The sequence below is a fragment of the Gracilinanus agilis genome, chromosome 3 (genome assembly GCF_016433145.1).
Source record: "Gracilinanus agilis isolate LMUSP501 chromosome 3, AgileGrace, whole genome shotgun sequence".
Taxonomy (NCBI): domain Eukaryota; kingdom Metazoa; phylum Chordata; class Mammalia; order Didelphimorphia; family Didelphidae; genus Gracilinanus; species Gracilinanus agilis.
In genome coordinates this window covers 657861161-657872095 of record NC_058132.1, presented here as the reverse complement: position 1 = coordinate 657872095, position 10935 = coordinate 657861161, and the positions used below count along the sequence as shown (strand labels likewise).

General features: G+C 48.6%; 1 protein-coding gene across 1 annotated transcript in view; it reads right to left on the bottom strand.

The window, feature by feature from the left end:
• Positions 1 to 4860: 4860 nt before the first annotated feature.
• MFSD1 (major facilitator superfamily domain containing 1) overlaps positions 4861 to 10935 on the bottom strand; it is a 38886-nt gene continuing 32811 nt past the window's right edge. Inside the window, exons 12-15 of the mRNA XM_044667701.1 lie at positions 8923 to 9035; positions 8411 to 8458; positions 7136 to 7243; positions 4861 to 4947 (exon numbers count right to left, since the gene is read on the bottom strand). Coding sequence (XP_044523636.1) covers positions 7179 to 7243; positions 8411 to 8458; positions 8923 to 9035 — 226 coding nt within the window. The 3' untranslated portion in view covers positions 4861 to 4947; positions 7136 to 7178. The remainder of the gene's footprint in view (positions 4948 to 7135; positions 7244 to 8410; positions 8459 to 8922; positions 9036 to 10935) is intronic.

The following is a 10935-nucleotide window of genomic DNA, read 5'->3' as shown; positions in this document are numbered from 1 at the left end:
GCCCCGGGCTGAAAGACGGACCTCGAAGCGCTCGGCCCCTGCGGCAGCGCCGGCGCATGCGCAGTGGATACGGTCCTGAGGCAGTCCTAAGGGGGAATTCTTGTGCCCCCCGCAGCCGGGGAAAAGGGCAGGACCGGCCGCCCTGGGGCGACCCCACCAGCGCGGGGCGGCCACCTGGTTCAGGAGAGCCCAGCCTAGCCCCCGTCCACCCCCTGCACTGCCCAGTGTTGGTGCCTGACCCTCAGAGGATGGCAAGGGGAAAAAGGGAGCCCTGGAGCATGGACAGAGGGAAGGCGGCCCCGGTAGGTTCGAGGAGGGCAGTTACCGCAGTTAGGCCCTGAGGAATGCCCCGGGGTAAGAGCGCACCCTGCGGTGAGGCCCCGAGTTGTGGCTCTCCTCTGATGACTTCACTCCAGGAATGGTCCCCCTGAGAGAAGTGACCAAAACATTCCGGCAGATCGGATGATCCTAAGTGAAGGAACAAGAACCCTATCCAAAACCAGAGGAACAGGGGGGAAGCCCCACAACTGGAGCAGCTGAATCCCATCCATCCCTGCCCCAACTGGTCCGGACTGCTCAGACCAGAAGGGACAGTCCGAGGGAGGAGAGAACAGCATTAAAGGTTTTCAACTGCCCAATCAAAACTCAAGAATTCCAAAGGCAACCTCAATTCACATTAGCAGCAGACGCTAGACTGAATCTCCTCCATGCCCAAAACAGCAAATGACATGAGTCTAAATCTGCCTTAGTGGAGAGAGAAGGGAAAAGGAGAGAATGGGGGAAGACAGAGGGAAAGAATGATGGAGGGAGAGAAGAGGAAGGGGGTGAGGGAAAGGCGAAAGGGAGGAAAGGATGATGAGAATCAGGGAGGAGGGAGAAAGAAAAAGGGGAAGGAGAGAGGGAGAGAATGATGGAGAGAAAAGAGGAAGGGGGAGAGGGAGGACGAAAGGAAAGGACCATGAGTATTGAGGAGGAAGTGGGAGAGGGGAGGAAAGAGAAGGAACTATGACAAGTCCGCAGGACAGTTTTATTGCTTTCAGAATGCACAGAAGCTTGAAGAATAAATCCTAGACATAAGGCTTGCTTAGAATTCTTCTCATGGAGACAACTGTAAGCCTCCAAGTTGCAGGGCAAATACTGATAGGTATGGGTAAAATCGACCTTTTTTTAAATCATGGCTTATTCTGAAGTTTCCCTACAAGATGAAATCACCGTTCCATCCAGAAAAGATGGCCCAGTTCCGTTTTTCACAGGATTAAGATGTGGGGAGGCAAAGAGATAAGGGAAAAGACTTGTACAAAAATATTTATAGCTGCACTCTTTGTGGTGGCAAAAAATTGGAAAACGATGTCTTTCATTTGGGGAATGGCTGAACAAACTGTGGTATCTGTTGGTGATGGAATACTATTGTGCTCAAAGGAATAACGAACTGGAGGAATTCCATGTGAACTGGAAGGACCTCCAGGAATTGATGCAGAGTGAAAGGAGCAGAACCAGGAGAACATTGTACCCAAAGACTGATACACTGTGGTACAATCAAATGTAATGGACTTCTCTACTACAGCAATGCAAGGATTCAAGACAATTCTGAGAGACTCATGAGAAAGATGCTATCCACATTCAGAGAAAGAACTATAGGAGCAGAAACACAGAAGAAAAGCAACTGCTTGATCACATGGTTTGATTGGGATATGATTGAGGATGCAGACTCTAAACGATCACCCTAATGCAAATATTAATCATATGGAAATAGGTCTTGATCACACATGTAAAACTCAGTGGAATTGTTTGTTGGCTCTGGGAGGGAGGTGATAGGAGGGGAGGGAAAGAACATGAATCATGTAACCATGGAAAAATATTCTAAAATTAATTAAACTTTTAAAAAACATAGCAACTATACATGAAGTTATCTAGAAGGGATTCAATGGTTTTAGGCACTAAAAATGTTTGCTGAATTTAAAAAAAGATGGGAGAGACACAAGACAATTGTTCAGAAGACACTGATGGGGTCGAGGGACCACAAGCTTACTTGGGCAGGCAGCATGGTAAACCCAGCCTGGCAAACATCAGCAACCTTGGGTGCATTCAGAGGGTCAGAGCTGCTGCCAGGACGAGGGAAGGGTCCAGCTGGTGGGCCTCCACCCTCTATAGAGCTCAGCTGTACCGAGCACCAGAGTTTTACAAGGGCATGGACAGCCTGGACAATGTCCAGAAAAGAGTAACCAGGATGATGAAGGGCCTGGAGCCCGTGACATCAAAGGATTTTTGGTTAGCCAGGATTACAGACCACTCTGGAAGGGCCTAAAGAAAACTATGGGCAGTCTTTGGGAGAAGGGTGAGCAGCTGTCCTATAGAGGAGGGGCAGGACTTGACTTGTGCAGCCCCAGAGGGGCGATGGGGTGAAGCTGAAAATTTGAGACCGATGTCAGGAAACATGATCTAACAATTAGGTCTGTCCCAGAACACAACAGGCTTCCCATTCCTGGAGTTTAGCTTGGAGCGGAGATTCTTTTGTTGGTTGGACTGGACTGGACAGCCACTAAGATCCTCCCACCTCTCAAATATTATCTAAATTCTCACAGGAGGTTATCAGAAAGGATGATTAAGAAGTGAACTAGAAAAATGTAAACCACAGTACCAGGCATAGCATTCAACATTTTAAATAAATATTTTAAACAACTTCCAAAGTCTGCCTGTTTATGGCGTCGGATTGGAAAGACAGGAAACAGAAACTGAGAACAGCCAGACTAGTGGTTAGCCCATAGCTGCTCCAACTTCATGGAGTTCTTGAGTTTATTTTATACTGGTTTCAAACAAAGAACACAAAGAAAGAGTTACAGCTGTGAAGGGGTTACAAATCATACAAAACCCATTAAAGTCTAAAAAGTAGAGAGGTCCAGGGTCAAAGGCCAAATTCCAACCACCAATTAGTAGGGGGTTAATTCTGGGAGCAGAAACATATTTCATAGATTTTTACTAATTGCGTTCTGCCTTGATTTACAGGACTGCACCTGGTCAGATAAAGTCTTATCTCTATCTTTGTGTCCAGCCTTGACTATATTTTTTAAGAGTTCAGGTTTCTTAATTATCAAGGAGAGAAATTATTAACTCAGTAGCTTCTGGTCTGCTAAGGACTCAAAGCTTTCCAATAAGAATATTGAGAAAAAGTGGGACTCTGAAAATGAATCAAAAGAGGAGTCTCAGATTTTTACCTTAGATGGCCCATTCTGTCTGCTACCTGACATGCAGTGCAGAAAAAAATCATAGTTTTACTTGCCGATGATTTTGTAATGGGATCCAGATAAAATATCTGTTAGACTCTATTTCTCTAAATGACTCCCAATAGCCTCTTGGAGGGGTCAAGTTGTTTTTGGATTAACCAACTTGCTGGTACCAGAGCTTTCAGGGCTCAGGCGACCAGGACCAAACACAAAGACTGCCTCAGCCTGGATTGGTCACGTAGGGAATCCAGATAACAGGCCCTCTCCTGACCCTATTTCTCCAATTGACTCTCTACACCTGTTCTAGAATGTGACTGACATCTCACTGCTGTTGCCACCACCCAACACCAAGCTTGTGAAGGTGTCCTGACCTCCCAAAGTAGCTCACACTGCAAAGTGACCCATCCCCTTGGGGGCTCTGTAATAGGAAATGCCAACAATATGGGCTCATGGCACCAAGGGTTCCATCCCATCCTTGTATCTTTTTTTTAATATGGCTTATATCTTCTTTCTCCAGAAGCTAAAAAATTAAAATGTTACTAGTCCGGAAGGAGATTAATTTCCAAAATTAGTTCAGTAGTTATAATTCGCTCACATTATCTTTGATCTGGCTCACCTAAGACAAGAAATGCAAGGGGGCAACTAGGTAGCTCATTGGATTGACGGCCAGGCTTGGAGTTGGGAGGTCCTGGATTCAAACCTGACATCAGATTTTTTTCTAACTATGTGACCCTGGGCAAGTTGCTTAAACACCATTGCCTAGCCCTTACCTCTCTTTTGCCTTAGAAGCAATACATAGTATTGATTCTAAGATGGAAATGTTTAAAAAAAAAAAAAGAAATGCTGAGTAACTTGATTTAAATTTCCACATGATATAAATGTTCATTTATACATTTATTAAATTTAAAAGAACAGATTTTTCCTTTTGTAACTTTTTTATCTACTCATGTGGCAGTACACAATTGTCATCTTAATTAATCCATCCATATTTTAGTTATTACAGGAAATGTAAAAAATATTTTGCTAACAGGACTGTTCTAAGTTAAAGAAAGGTTAAGAAATTTTAAAATAGCTTTACTTAGCTAAGGAGATAATAGTCATGATTATTAGTGAATTTTCCCTAAGTAAAAATAGCTTTTACCTGCACATTTCCCATTATAAAAACAGAAGCAAATATACACTTCAGATTATACTCCATTTTATTTGATATAAAACTCTGAGGTGCTTCTGGTGGGTTGGGGGCTTTTGGGTTGTTTGGTTGTTTGGTTTTGGTTTTAAAAAAGGTAAAACCTACTAAAATTTCCAGATTTGGAAAAAGTTTTGTCCTTTTGGTACACAGAGAATAAAAAGAAAATAAAAAATGAGATGACCTTGATAAAAGGCCCTTCCACAGAAGAGCCCATCTTCTCCCCTCTTACTCACTCACTGCCCCTGGCAAAGTTTAGTGAGGCTTTCCAAAGTATGTTGCCAGACTTGGGCACTAAAGAAGTTATTAGCAAGCAGTTCAAGGGAACTCCTTCGCAGAAGACATGACCTATGATCATTTACCCTCCTACATAAAAGGACTTTGGAAATAAGCTGTTAAAGATGCAGAAGTTCCTTCCTTTAAAGGTCCTTTTGCACATTTCTAGGCCTCTGCTTCCAGACCATTCCTTCCCAAGTATCCAGCTCTCCTGGGCACCATGGACAGCTGCCTCACTCTTTGGTGGCTGCTCTTCAAATTCATCTGCAAAAACACATTAAAATGAATGAAGAAAAGAGACCAGGAGTCATGAGGACCCCCCCCCCCTCCCCAAGAAGGATCCTAATAAGCACGAGGAGCCTCAGTCTTAGCTGGGATCGATACCCTCCCATGTTCTGTCCTCCTCTGCTGAGGCCAAAGCCCAATGCACACAAAGACAGAGGTCTAACGATTTCCTTCTGGGCTTTCTGGCTGTTGCAAATGGAATCCCCCAGACTCTGCTCAAATATCTCTTCTAAGAGCTGCTACTGTAGGCAATGCCATACAAACGTCCCCCCAACAGGAGCTGAACTGAGACTTTCTGAGGTGAGTTGTCACCCCTCACCCCCACTCCGGGCACCCATTGGCATTATGGCATCGTTTTACTGAGGAGTCCACGCAGGAATCGTCAAGCTAGCGTACGTTCTTGGGGTCATTGCTCCAAAGTGTCCATTTGGACCCATTATCCCAGCATATTTATTAGTCAGAGCAGAGATGCACCCATCAAAATGGCCTGGAAATGACTCAAAGTTCTGGCACATTGTTCTAGCTGCTAGGGAGGCTTCCTTCAGGTCTGGTGCCAACAAAAGGACCCAAAGACCAGCCTTGCTATATCCAGGGAGACCATCACTAACAGGCAGGCCGCTTGCACATGAATTCTCTGGCAATGACAACCCACAAAACAAGGTTAAAAATGTTAAAGGCTTAAAATAAAATGTTTAAAAGCTGCCAATCAAAAATCTTTAAACTGAATAATACAATGTTGACAGAAAAAGACTTTAAACCATATAGTCTGTTTCAGAATAATTTTGAAAAGAAAATGAATTCCTAGTAGATCTGACCCCTTCAGATCATAGTTCAATTAAATCCAAATGAAATGAATTTTCAGTCAGAAATGGAACTTTTCTGATGGTTTCAGTAGGTCAAGCTAACCCCAAAAGCTTCAAATTTTATGTTAAGCTATCTTACGGCATTTTAACCTTCACTAAAGAGAATGAATAAAGGGTGCACGTCATTCGGCAATGCTTAGAATAAAACCAAATAGTTCCTTTTTCCCCTTTAAGAAGCATTAAGAAAGTCCTCAGAATAGTGCAAGCTGGCTGTCTGCGACTAGCCTTCTCCTCTCCTTTGGGAAGAAGGTGGGACTTGGACAGGTAAAGCATCCACAGGACAGAAGAGGAAATGAATGATTGCAGGTCTTGGTCTGACTTCCAGATGAGGGTCCAAACACAGGAAACTGAGCCCAGATCAGAGCAAGCTCCCTGCCAGAAAGCCCTGTGAAATCAGGCCGCCCACCCCAGCCAGATATCGCAGTCTCTCTGGACCCCCAGAAAAAGGGGCTCAATCTAGGCCAGGAGGCGAGTGACCAGCAGCCAGGAGGCAGTCCCAGGCTCCGGATGCCAAAGCCAACTGAAGTTCTAAATACTTAAAAGGGACGCTGAATCTTCCTGTAGGAGAGGCCGAGCTAACGGAGGGTCTGCTTGACGGAAGCATGCTGGGCCTCCACAGACCCCTCTGAGGCAGATCACGGGGGAAAGAGGCCTTCAGAAACCCACTTTTCCCAGCCTAAGTTCCCTGGCCAGGAGAGGCCTTTCCTTGTACCTCTGCCCTCACGCATCACACATGCCTTCAAAGGGTATCGAGGACTAGCTGCCCCGAAGCACCCACGTCACGATTCTAATGAATTCTGAGGCTCTTGAGCCATTCTCAGCCCGGTTCATCTAGGACAGACCCAGAGAAGATTCAAGAACAGTGAGAATGGCGGCCAAGGACGACTCTGGGCTCCCAAGTCTTGCTCTAACTCCTGGGCCTCATGTAAAAGCTCTTTTATGCGCCACTTCTTCAAAGGAAGCTGAGCAAAGCACAAGCCCTTCCGTGCCTCGGCTCTCCCAGCCTGTTAGGAGGCTCAGCAGCGGGGGCGCTCAGGTGCCAGCACGTGAGGGCGGCACAGGCGCTCCCCCACCTTCAGCTCACAAGCACACACAAGGGGGCAAGCCTGGGCCCCCAGGCCTGACGTACACCGGCTCACATGATGCGGGTTACGTTGGCTACTTGACAGTAAAGCATTCCGAGCCTCGGAGCTCGCTGTAACCACTGGGCTTCCATCATGGGAAAGAGGGTCTTCCTGGAGTCAAGCTGAACATGGAACCGGCCCCCCCAGTCCCCACCACCTCTGACCCTTGTGCTGGCTCACCCACTGAAGGCCACGGCCAGGACGTCATCCCTTCTTCCAGCACTTACTCGGCGTGAGTGGACTTGGACAGGTCCTCCCTCTGTTTGACAGAGCAGTTAAGGGTTCCTCCTGGAACACAAGAAACGAGGTGTCGGGCAAACGCTCCCACCCACGGAACCGGAGCTCTCACGCCAGGGCCCAGCCGGTCAGTCTGCCCCGACGGCCACCACGGCCTCAGGGGCCTGCTGGGCCAAGAGGCTCTCTTCCTCACCCACCCCGGTGATGCCAGAAGGGCAGAGGAAGCGGGACCCCTGGCAGGGCTCGGCCACAGTCACGGCTCTCTTCATTCCCCCCACGTGCACATGTGTGTACACATAACGTGTGTAGAGGCGTGTTCACTTAGAGTCAACTCAATCCCCCAAGAGACTGCAGACATCCCTGTGTGAAAAGCTGGCCTGTGGCTGGGCAGAGGGGAGGGAAGGGGCAGGGGAGGGAGACCGAGGCAGAGAAGGCGTGTGGGCTTTCACAGGGCTGCACGTTCATACGAGAATCCTACAGAGGCCCTTCGGGGCCTGGCCTTGGACCTCTGAGAGAAATAAGAACTCAAGACAGATGCCCATTTGGGGTGAAAGCTGGGTAGAAATATGCCTTCTTCAGGACACTCAAATGGAAAAGATGGACATAAAAGAAGAAGAAAACGTTTTAGGAGTCCACAAGCCCTAACATTTCCCAGATCCCCGCTATGGCCACTTCTAAGGATATGATGTATTCAGGGGGCTCCTCCAGCAACGACAAAGCGGCCCTGAATCTGGGGCCGGGGCTGGGTGGGGAGGAGGAATCCACCCTAGATTACCCCAGAACTGGATGACATAGAGCGACGCAGACAGGAGCAGACTGTGGGGCCTCATGAGGACCCTCCTGGGCAGGGCCTCCAGGGGCCTCCTGCTGCTGTGACAGAAATGCCACCTTCAGAATTCCCAAAACAATGAGAGGGATAAATGGCCAGAATGGAAGATCTTTTATGAATAACCTTTACCTTCTGTCTAGAATCAATAGTGAGTACTGATTATAAGGCAGAAGAACAGGAAGGGCTAGGCCACAGGGGTTCGTGTCTGAGGCCACATTTGAACCCAGGACCTCCCATGGCTAGGCCTGGCTCTTAATCCACTGAGCCACCCAGCTGCCTCCAATTGGACATTCATAAACAAGAATGAATTTGATGTCCTAGAGAAACCCCACTTCTCCACAGCCCAATTTCTCCCCGAAGAGAGTAGCTTCATGGCCCTAAAACATTACCTCGAGTGCAGTCCACCAAATACAGCAAAACCACAGACAGAAGTGATACTGGAAAGAAAAAAAGAGGGAAAAATCTTTTAGAGGAAGTCTCTTCGCAGTCATGCCAATGCTCCCACAGCAGCCTGGAGCTCTGGGACTTGGTCTCCAAGGAGGGGGCTCACAGCTCCCACCTGCCCCCATGAGAGAGGACGAAGCAGGGGACCCCTTCCACAATGAGAGAGTGCAGCACCCCCTCCTCCCTTCCTGCCCTTCTTAGCCATTTACCAAGAATTCCTGCCGGCCCATGCACAGGGCCCTCCGCTCTGGCCCCCTCACTGGCGGTGCTAGCTGGAGGATCCCCACCCCAAATCGCAGAGGGAAGGTGCCCATGGCAGCCCCACCACCAGCTCCCCAAAGGACGCCTGCTCCCACCCCTTCCTGTAGCAGGTGCTCCTCGGGACGTGGGTGGGCCCTGTCCTACATTCTGGCCTCAGGAGCAAAAGAAACCAAAAAGATTCCCATCAAGGACTCACCAGAAACGCAGGCAATGAAGAATATTTCCAGATACAAATACCCCCAGTGATCCAATATTTCACCAGCAACAATGGATATAATGGCCAGGCCAAGATTCTGGATGGACTGCATGCTAAGAAATGAAGATTCAAATGTGTTTTTCACCCAGAGGTTGCAAAGAGATGATTTCTGCACAGCATTTGTGAACAAAATGGATGGCACGGGTACGGGGGCGCCTGACGACAACATTAAACCCTTTTTCTCTACTACTGCGACGGCTCCACTATCTCCTGAGCATGGGCACTCCAGCGGGCAGGCCAGGCCCCATCTGCCCCCCAGGCCTTCCCACTCAGGCTGATTGTGACGAGTGCTTCTATAGGCACCCCATCTCCAGAGCGCGGCACAGTGCCTGGCACGCAGCCACCATCCTGCCTGAATGGCCAGCACGCCTTTCCAGTGACCCGCAGCTGCAACAACAAGCGGGTGGACATCCCTGATTTTCTGAGGAGGGAAAGGGAAGGAACGACTGCTGAAATGAGCTGCGAGGTGAAGCCTGAAGGAGCAAGTCAGAGGTGTAGTCAGAGGCGAAAGGGTTCAAGATGAAAGTCTTCTGTGTTCTCCTAAGCCTCTGAGCAGGAGGGCTGCAGAATGAGGGAAACATGGAGGCAAGAGCAGACCACAGATTCCCTTGGGGGCGCCATCCGGCCCTCCTGGAGCTGAGGGTGTCCCGGGGAGGCTCTGCACACCCCTTGTGCCCTGCCTGTGGGGAGGACGGCCCTCAGGCGCTGGCCAGGAAGCAGGGAAGCCTGCGGGCCTTAGAAGTGTCTGGGACGAGTCCAATGTGACTGATACAGGAAGCACGAGAAAGGAGCAGCAAGGAGGGATTTCCTGCTTCCAGGTTTGTTAGGGAACATCATTAAAGATGCCCATTCTGAAGCATCTTAGGGTGAATTGAGATGGGGTCCTTTTAAAATGTAGAAAAGAGAAAACATTTATCAAAGCTCACACCGGAAGAGCTGGGTTTGCTGGAGGTTTTAAGAAGGGCCATGAGTTAGTAAGGATAGCCAGTGGCACAGCCAATAGAGAATGGGGGTGGGGGTGAGGGGGGATTCTGGGAAGATGGTGGCTTAGATGCACCAAAACTCCAGACCTCTGAAATCCTTCCACATCGATAAAAAACAAAGTGTTTCGAGGGGAAAGAAAACCAATTCTAACAACAGGACAGAGCTGAGGGATCCTCCTGCTGAACTCAGCTCAAGAGGTACACACACACACACACACACACACACACACATACACAAAGCCTGAATTCTCGAACTTTTGGGTTTGAGGGTAAGAAAGAAGGGGAATCCCAAGACCACTCCCCCACGTGCTGTGCTGAGACTCCAACTGTTCCTGGAATCTCTGGGTAGGCAAGGGCACTAGTCCGGAGGGAGGGCCTTGCTGGCACAGCTATGCAGGCTCAGGACATTGAACACAGATGGCAGGGAGGTGGCTGGAGGAGAAACTCAGAGAGGGCAGCCTAGTCACAGGCAAAAACACTCCACCTTGCCCCCTTTCCTTCTTTTTCTCAAGGTTTTGGTCTCAGGGCACATCCAGCTCTGCAGATCAACTCCGCCCTGGCTTAATTCCATCAATAGGGCAGATAATAAGTCTTCAGAGGGCAGGAAAGCTCCAACACCCCTCCCCCATAGACTGCCGCGAAAATAGCTACAAACTTCTGTTGCCAGCTAGAGAAGATCTTACATCAGAGCTCATTAAAAACCATCACTTTAGGGGGCAGCTGAGTGGCTCAGTAGATTGAGAGCCAGGCCTAGAGACGAGAGGTCCTAGGTTCAAATCTGGCCTCAGACACTTCCTAGCTATGTGACCCTGGGCAAGTCACTTGACCCACATTGCCTAGCCCTTGCCACTCTTCTGCCTTGGAGCCAATAAACAGTATTGACTCCAAGATGGAAGGTAAGGGTTTAAAAAAAAAAAAACATCAGTTTAACCTAATCAATCAGCAGAGCAGAGAAAAAGCCCCTTGAGGA